This window comes from Aplysia californica, unplaced genomic scaffold (genome assembly GCF_000002075.1).
Source record: "Aplysia californica isolate F4 #8 unplaced genomic scaffold, AplCal3.0 scaffold00621, whole genome shotgun sequence".
In the NCBI taxonomy this organism is placed as follows: domain Eukaryota; kingdom Metazoa; phylum Mollusca; class Gastropoda; order Aplysiida; family Aplysiidae; genus Aplysia; species Aplysia californica.
In genome coordinates this window covers 230,525-239,757 of record NW_004797891.1, presented here as the reverse complement: position 1 = coordinate 239,757, position 9,233 = coordinate 230,525, and the positions used below count along the sequence as shown (strand labels likewise).

At 41.4% G+C, this 9,233-nt stretch overlaps 1 protein-coding gene across 1 annotated transcript in view; it reads left to right on the top strand.

Moving 5' to 3' along the window:
* The window catches only part of LOC101857141 (rho-associated protein kinase 2), a gene marked incomplete in the record, with an annotated part of 68,977 nt that overhangs the window by 38,136 nt on the left and 21,608 nt on the right, over nucleotides 1-9,233 (top strand). The window contains 11 exon segments of the mRNA XM_013087671.2: nucleotides 543-627; nucleotides 1,090-1,234; nucleotides 1,979-2,117; nucleotides 2,402-2,493; nucleotides 3,130-3,289; nucleotides 4,205-4,253; nucleotides 5,193-5,296; nucleotides 5,711-5,819; nucleotides 6,319-6,477; nucleotides 7,327-7,573; nucleotides 8,291-8,397. Of these exon segments, the coding sequence (XP_012943125.1) occupies nucleotides 543-627; nucleotides 1,090-1,234; nucleotides 1,979-2,117; nucleotides 2,402-2,493; nucleotides 3,130-3,289; nucleotides 4,205-4,253; nucleotides 5,193-5,296; nucleotides 5,711-5,819; nucleotides 6,319-6,477; nucleotides 7,327-7,573; nucleotides 8,291-8,397 (1,396 nt within the window).

Sequence of the window (9,233 nt, the reverse complement as noted above, 5' to 3'; positions counted from 1 at the left end):
AGGGGGGAGGAGAGGATGGGGGATGGGGAGGAAGGAGGGGGGAGGGGGAGGGAGAGCAGTAGTGCTCTTGTCTGGTTTTCTCATTCTTTTTTATCTGACTTCTATCATCCTTATCTCTCTTCCTTCTGTCCAATGTATGCTACTCTTTAGTGACGCCTCCAATCTTTGGCACTTCTGACCTATTTGTGTCTCAAACTGCCATAAAACTCAGCTAAGAAATGGCAGTTCTTTTCGTAGAATTTAGTGCTTCGCTTGTGTTTTGTAGAGCCAATATTTTTTTTGGATGTAGAGCCAATATTTTTCTTTGCATAGGCAATCCTTAATGGTGGGTGCTTGGCGGGCGCTCTGGTGTGGTTTGCTTCTTCTTTCCTATCAAACATCTATCGTCCTTATCTCTCCTCCTTCTTTTTTATGTTTGTTACTCTCTTGTAACATCTCTAATCTTCTGGCGCTCATATGACCGTATGCTGTTGCGAGCGCCATAGAACCTCTAGTAAAACTAAACTAAAATCCCTAATGCTTTGCTTGTCTGTTCTCCCCAGAGATGTAAAACCAGACAACATGCTGCTGGATGCAAACGGTCACCTCAAGCTCACGGACTTTGGAACCTGTATGAGAATGGACAGGGTGCGCTAAACTGGAACATCTTTGTGATCTGTAAACGTAGATTCTTGTCAGATTTCTATATGTCAGAGATTGTGACTCTTCTAGTTGTCGGTTTCTCTGACATTTATGTGGGTGGTTGGAGGGTGCTGTGGTGTGGTCTGCTTCTTCTTTCCTATCAAACATCTATCGTTCTTATCTCTCCTCCTTCTCTTTTTGCGTTTGTTTCTCTCTTGTAACACCTCTAATCTTTGGCTTTTGTATGACCTTATTGTGTTGCAAGTGCCGTAAAACACTTAATAGAAATAAAAGAATCTGACATTTATGATGTTATAACGTTTGTTGTCCTGAGTTTTAAAAAAGGTGGCGAGCCTGAACCTGTACTGAGTGGTCATATTATAACCGTATGCTTTTGCGGGTGCTGTAAAACTTTTACCAAACTGTACATATACAACTTGGCGTTTGTTTCCCCTCCCCCGCCGGCAGGATGGCCTGGTGCACTCGGACACGGCGGTGGGCACGCCCGACTACATCTCCCCGGAGGTGCTCAAGTCGCAGGGAGGGGAGGGCTGCTATGGCCGTGAGTGCGACTGGTGGTCCGTGGGCGTCTTCCTCTATGAGATGCTTGTTGGTGAGTCATGAGTGGATGTTTCTTATGTGGGTGCTCGGTGGGTGTCTCTTATGTAGGTGGTCCGTGAGTGTCTTCATCTGTGAGATGCTTGTTGGTGAGTTTTTTCTTGTCCTCATCCTCCTCCTCTTCTTCCCCCTCCTCTGCTTTTTCCTCTTCCTCCCTTTACTCTTCCTCTCTCTTGTCTTTCTCCTCCTTGTCATCGTTCTCCTCCTGTGACAGATGGTCCATGGGTGTGTTCCTCTACGAGATGCTTGTTGGTGAGTCGTGAATGGATGTTTATGTGGGTGGTCAGTGGGTGTCTTCCTGTACGAAATGCCTATAGGTGAGTCGTGAATGGATGTCTCTCATGTGGGTGGTCCGTGGGTGTCTTCCTCTCCGAGATGCTTGTTGGTGAGTTCTTCCTTGCCCTCATCCTCCTTTTCTTCCCTATCGCCTTCCTCCCTTTATTCTTCCTTCCTCTTGTCTTTCTCCTCCTTGTCGCCGTTCTCTTCCTCCTGTGACAGGTGGTCGGTGGGTATCTTCCTCTACGAGATGCTTGTTGGTGAGTTGATCTTTGTCCTCATACTCCTCCTCTTCCTCCTCCACTTCCTCCTGTGATTCTTCCTCTTCCTCCGCTTACTCTTCCTCCTTCTTGTCTTTCTCCTCCTCATCGTTCTTCCTCTACAAGATTTCATTATTGTTTTTATTTCAAATCTTTTAAAACATTAACATTTCACAGTACTTTTTATTACTCTCGTTTTCCAGGTGATACTCCTTTCTATGCCGATTCTTTGGTGGGAACATATGGTAAAATCATGGATCACAAGCGATCGTTGAACTTCCCAACAGACGTAGAGATGTCGGACAAAGCCAAAAGTCTTATATGTGCCTTTCTCACCGATAGGTAAGTCTGCCTTGTGGATGTGATGCATTGTGACAAGCCTGGCACATTCAGTGGAAAGACCCTCGGCGACATTTTGGAGAGAGCAACAGAGCATTAATGGACATATCCGGAGAAATAATGAACAAAGATAAGCCTGCTGGATCCTCAAGATATTTTGAATTTTATGTAATACATTGATAAGCATACTATATGGTGAAAGATAATTATGTCTATAATATTTGTATATGTTATGTTTAAAATATCTGCATGTTTTTTTCAAGAAGGAAAACAATTTCTATCTACAGGACGGAGAGACTGGGAAGAAATGGTGTAGATGAAATAAAGAGACATCCCTTTTTCAAAAATGACACTTGGAACTGGGAAAATATTCGCCAAAGTAAGTGTGATCTTTTTTGGTGGTTGAAACACCTCTGTTTGAAATTGATGATTGTCGAATTTCTGAAGATCCCCTAAAGATGCTCCATCTTCGGGACTGTAATGTTAGTGTGGTAATAAGGGAGAAGGGCCTGGTTTGGTTTGTTAATGAATAATAATAATAATACTCGTAGTACAGGGAAGTTCGCACATTACGAAAGAATTTCCATATTGCGCTGATTTGGCTATGTGCATGCTAGACTGTATGTCAACTGTTTTAAACTAATGAATGTTGTTGGTGGGTGGATGGCGGGTGCTCTGGTGTGGTTTGCTCCTTCTTTTCTATCAAACATCTATCATCTGTATTTCTCCTCTTTCTTTTTTTGTGTATGTTACTCTCTTGTAACACATCTATTCTTCGGCACTTATATGACCGTATTGTGTTGCAAGTGCCGTAAAACTAAACTAATGAATGTTGTTAGTGGGTAGATGGCGGGTGCTCTGGTTTGGTTTGCTCCTTCTTTACTAACAAACATCTATCTTTCCTTTTAAAAAAAAAGTATTACTCTCAAGTAACATCTCTAATCTTTGGCACTCGTATGACCTACTTAAGCTCTAAAACTGTCTAAAACAAAAAAAACGTTGTTCCCCTGGTCAGCTGTGCCCCCGGTTGTGCCTGAGCTGTCCAGCGATGTGGACACCAGTAACTTTGACGATATCGAGAAGGACGAGGCCCCAGAGGAAACTTTCCAGCCCTCCAAGGCCTTCGCCGGCAACCACCTGCCCTTTATCGGATTCACCTACAGCCGAAACTACAAGTAAGCAAGGAGATTGTGGGTGGTAGGCGGGTGCTTCGGTGTAGTTTGTTCCTTCTTTCCTATCAAACATAATCTATCATTCTTATTCTCTCCTCCTACTGTTCTTTGTGTGTTACTCTCTACAACAAATGTTTTTAATATTTGGCATTTATTTTACCCAATTGTGTTGCAAGTACCGTATAAAACTTTTAATAAAAGTAGACATCAGTTAAGTTCCCAAGTGGGAAATGTTGTTTTTACTATCGACCTCTGTCTGAAAGGAAGTTTTATCAAATTCTGACAGGGTTGTCAGGCAAAGTAGGAAAAACCTGCCCTTTAAATGATCTGAATTGTGTGGATGGGGGGTGTAAGTATATGTATAATTTTTTAAAAAGTTTTTCTCTCTTTGACCATCCAAGATTTATTATCTGGGGATGGGGAAGTGTGTGTGTTGTCGGATAGAATGTTTTAAGGTCTTAAAAGAATATTTTGTATTGTTCATATCGCAGTTGCTTTTTCCTTTTCCTTTTTTTTTCTCAAGAAACTTGAAGAATGTGTTACTGCAGTTTTGATTAGCTAACGAGTTACATGTCGACATACACTTCAATCCATTTCTGCTTGATGCTGAGTCCTTCCAACCGGCATCTGTGGTTTTGCGGCTAGGCGTTTCACTGTTGCACGCAGGAGACCTGAATTTGATTCTCAAGTAGGGCAGGGAGGAAAATTTTATGGAGTATCTCGGTCTTTCTTCTTGAATGTATCCCTCTCAGACTGGGTTGGTGGCAGGGTAAGCCCACCTCTGGAATGATCTAAATTGTGTAAATTGGGACTTTAAACATCAACATTTGATTTTTAAAAAAATTAAAAATAATCCAAGAGATGATCCTTGATAACGTTGCTCATGAGTTTATTTTGGTTTTTTTTCTCTTTTCACAGTTTACAGAATAGCTTCCGAGGTTCAGGATCTCAGCCGCCCTCACAAAGAGTGAGTTCATGTTGTTTGTGTTTGCTTAACGTGTTAGACGATAAGGAGTCTAGCTATTAAATAATGGATCTCATCTGTACGATAATCAGTCAGATTTGTCGATTCGAGTTTGGGCCAGATTTTTTTTATGGATGAGCGAAAATTACCATTAAAATGTAAAGCAAAATCACTGCAAAATTTTGGAATTAGATAAAAGATGTTTATTGATGCTGTTGAAGACATGAGCAACTCCTATGTGTTTTTTAACTCATCATTCGAAGAGTGATCAAAGTGAGCTGTTTGGACTTCTTTTGGTTGCAACAGTATGTGTGTTAGTGGGTGATTTCCGGTATTCTGGTGTGGTTTGCTCTTTCTTTCCTGTCTTGCAACTATCGTCATCATTTCTAGTCCTTCTTTTCTTTGTACATTATTCTCTAGTAACACGTCTTATCTTTGTCATCCCCCCGGGGCAGTGCCACTGACTGGAGTGTCTTTAGGCCATTCTCAAAGGGGGGACATTTCTCGTTCAAGCATATTATTAGAATTGTAAATGGGCTGACTCATGTCACGCTCATAACTGCCTGATCTACAACAGGGAACTGCTGCTTTTTCTTTCTTTATCCTTACTATTGTCATTTTCCTCTACTTCTTTTGTATGTTTGTCACTTGCTTGTGACCTGCTATTTTGGGGTGCCTTGATAGTCGAAGCAGACCTTGTACTGTTGAAGCTAGAGAGGTGATTCCCTGTAAAGACTTCTCTGTTGACACCCACCCCTTGGCCCTCATATGACCTTATGCAGTTGCGAGTGCCGTAAAACCCTCTACTATTAAAAAAAACTATATCTTTTTCACTTATATGACCTACAACGCTTACTGAAACTAAATCTAATGAAGTAGCCACAAATGATCTTGTGTGTGTTGAAAGAGGTGTAAAACATTACACTAATAATTTGTTTCCAGATAAGTCCGGGAGGAGGTGGGGTGGACGACGCGACCCGCAGGAACCTTGAGGAGCAGGTGCGGCTAGAGCGGGCGGGCAAGGACGACATGGAGAAGAAGTACAAGTGAGTGGAAGAAAAGGACTTTTCCTTTCTCCCCCCTCCTTAAAATATGTGTCACAACATAGTGGAATCAGCCACCCGTCAATTTTTGGGTGTATGGCGTTATTGGTATCATCTTAAAGCCTGTTTATTTGCCTTGCTTTTTTGGGTGTGTCCGGTGGGTGGAGGGAGAGGGAGAGGGGCTCGATTCGTGAAGAAGTTTCTGTCACTTTTTTTCGCACTGCCTTACTTTTAAGTGAATTTTTTTTTTAGCACAGAAGTTCATGTTTGTATTTCTCCAAAAATAAGGTTAATTTGCTTCTTTTGGATTTAGGATCTAGAGATGGAGAGTTAGTCCTTTAATTTAATTAGCTAGCAACAAGCCAGAATGCGTCATACTAAACTTCATCAATAGCAATTTTTGAAAATTCAAATCAGGTCCACGTTAGAGGAGATAGATCGGTTAACGCAGGAGGAGTCCACACTGAAGAGAGACTACATGGAGTTGGAGCGGAGCATTGCACTCATCAAGCATGACCTGAAGGAGGTAAGTCAGTGCATGGACAAATACAGCTACTGGCCCGAGCACTCCTGTGTCCTCTACGCTTCACTTCATGTGTAGTCGTCCTGTTTGTTTGAGCAGTTTGTTGTCCTTTTTTTTTTCTCTTGCCATAAGGGTTCTTCTTCATGTATTTTTCTTCTTGGAAATAGTTTTTGTAAAAGGGATATGTAAGTGCATAAATCAGTATGCTAATGATTATCTTTGGAGATAGTGTATGTATCATGATGTAGTATTTATGATGTTCATTTCGAATAACATTTTTTCCTTCTTTTTTTTTCTCCAATTTTAAGCAGAACCTAAGAGAGATTTATAATTTTCCCTATAAAATCCTTATGCTAACTGAAAAAAAAAGCTACTAGGAGTGATGAATTTTGTATTATAAGAATGCTTGGTGCTTTCATCATGGAATTCACACCCATCATGCCTTTCCCCGGCTAACCGAGTGACTCTCTCTCTCTCTCTCTCTCCCTGTGCGTGTTGTCAGACCCAGCGCAAGCTGGAGATGGAGGCAGACAACAAGAAGAAGGTGGAGTACATGCTGAGGGACAAGGAGAAGCAGCTGGAGACGGAGATCAACGCCCGCCTACAGATGTCCACCTCCTCCGCTCACTCCAACGAGAAAATGACCAGTTTGGAAAAATCGGTATGTTCCATTTTGCAGATGTGTAACTGAGATTATATACTGGATAACCTGAGTTCCTTGCGCAAGGCATATACTTTTTCCAGAGGCCTTGTTTCTCACATGAAGGAGACTTACTTCTGCTAGTTCACTAAGTTCTCACTAGCCCAATGAATATACTTACTTTTTCTATGTCCCTATACATACACTTTTGAAACACATATACCTACTTTTTGTAGATCCCTAAATACACACTTGTCCAACATATAGATTTACTTTTTTAAGGTCTCAAGATACACACTTGAGTGACACATATCTTTACTTCTTCTATGTCCCTAAATACACACTTGTCTGACACATGCTTATTTCTGTTAAATCTCTTGTGTAATACATATGCTTACCTCTTCTTTGGTCCTAACTACACACTGGTCCCGTTGATGTGTTATTTTGTAGTTCTTGAAGGCACAACCACTCTAGAGAATTCAACATATCGATGTATAGAATGACAAACACACGTGTTAAGATTCTGCAGCTCAGGAAGCCATATTTATTCTTGTCTTTTTGTTATTGTAGCCAGGTACAACAAATACATGATATGCCAGTTAGGCTAATGATGGATATTATTATTATTACTCTGACAGATTGCATATCAACATGTCCGACACATGCATACATCTTTGTTAGATCTCTTGTAGAACACACATACCAACCCCTGTTAGTTTTAGATCTTTTGTATAACGCACACACATCTATTATATCTTTGGTATAACACGTATAAAATATACCTACTTGTTCCAGATCTCTTGTATAATGCACATACTTCTATTATATCTCTGGTATAACACACATATAACATATACCTACTGGTTCCAGATTTCGGAGCTGAATGAGAAGCTCCGTCTGGAGGTGGAGGTGAGCAACAAGCAGAAGAAGACGACCTCTGACCTCCAGCAGCGACTGGGCAGCCTGGAGCACAGCCACAGCGAGCTCAACAGTCGCTACCAGGAGATGCAGTCGCTCAAACAGAAGCTGCAGAACGACCTCTTCTCCACGCAGGCTACGCTCGACTCAGAGAGGAGCAACCGCTCGCAGGAGTCGATACACTCGCAGGAGCTCTCAGGTAAGATGGTTGACCTCTTCACTGCCGGGCCCATAGAATTATGGCCCTGAACGGTGTAGCGCTGTGCCTATGGCCCGTAGAATTTACGGGATTGTGACAGAGGTTGTTTTGATACCAATCATAAGGGGAGTTACTGCTAAAATCTTTTAATTATTATTGAGGTACCTTCCCTTTATGTTTACCTCCATTTCCCCCCCGTTTGAAAGCATCAGATTCAGATTTTAGCTTGAAGTGAAGATTAGGTCTAGATATATACATCTATGGCACAAAAATGATTTACTGGCAGTAGACACAGATGGGCTTACATGTATATATATGGATTGTACGAGCATTGTATAAGGTAGGATGGTAAAGAACTTTCAGTTGGGGCAGTTAAAAATTTGCAGGTTGGACAGGAGAAAACTTTGAAGGTGGACAATTAAAAAGTCTGAGAGGCATCCCAATATAGGGTCATAGATCATGATGGGGTACGCTTCTGTGAAATGGGGTACGCTTCGGTGAAATGTCCCATTATTTCAAACCCTCATTGCAGGCAGTATTGCATACAGATGTATCTCAAAGGCAGCCAAAATTGACTTAGTCTGTGTGGAATTATGCCCACGTCTTGATGTAAATTCCTGTACAAATAGTATTTAGTCTGAGAGAGGTTTCTTGAATTCTAGAATTCATGTAGCTGTGTGAAAAACTGACAAAATGTCCTTTATTTTTCTTGTCCAGAACGCATCTTGTCTTTGCAAGAGGAGCGGACGAGGTTCCAGGAACGAGAGAAAACTTTCTCCAAAGATATTCAAGCGACACAACAAAAAATATACCAATTGGAAAAAGTGAGTTGTTACCTTTTTCATGTTGAAGAAAGCTGCTCTTGTATTTTTTACTTGATTTAGGAAGAAAGGAAACGGTGGATCTGTTTTATAAGAGCTTCTGCAGTTGAAAGAAATGCTTCTTCTTAGGCAAGTTATTTATTAGAGAAAGCATTGTAAATTATGTTGCTTTGAGAGGCTGAAAGATTAAAGTTTAGGTTGCAGGTGAATTTAGGTTGTTCTGAGGTGCAAGCACTTGTGATATGAGGTTGATCATTTGCTGTAAAGGGTATGACTGTATAAGTTACTAGAATCTTCCTTATACCAAAGTGCATGGAACAAGATAGAAATGTGACAGTTTGTAAGTTCACTAAGCCTTTTACAAAACCATTGTTTTCTTCATCATCATGACAATAACAATAATTAAAACAATAATAATATTAATAATAGTAATAATAGTAGTAAAAGTAATAATGCTGATAGTTTCTAAATGCCCACTCCACTTCAAAACGTTTTGTATTAGAAGGCAAACCTGGGCAGAACGTCCTTCAGAAATGAAACTGTTTGGAACAGATATAAAACTCGAATGAACGTTGGTAGTGTTTAGTCAGTCTTGTGCACACACTCACACACACACACACACACGCGCACACACACACATGCTCACGCACGCACACACATGCTCACGCACACACACACACACACATGCACACACGCTCACACCCTCCTTATCACCCACCTACGCTCACACCCCCCACATCAGCCACACACGCTCACACCCTCCTCATCACCCACCTACGTTCACACCCCCCGCATCCCCCAAACACGCTCACACCCTCCTCATCACCCACCTACGCTCA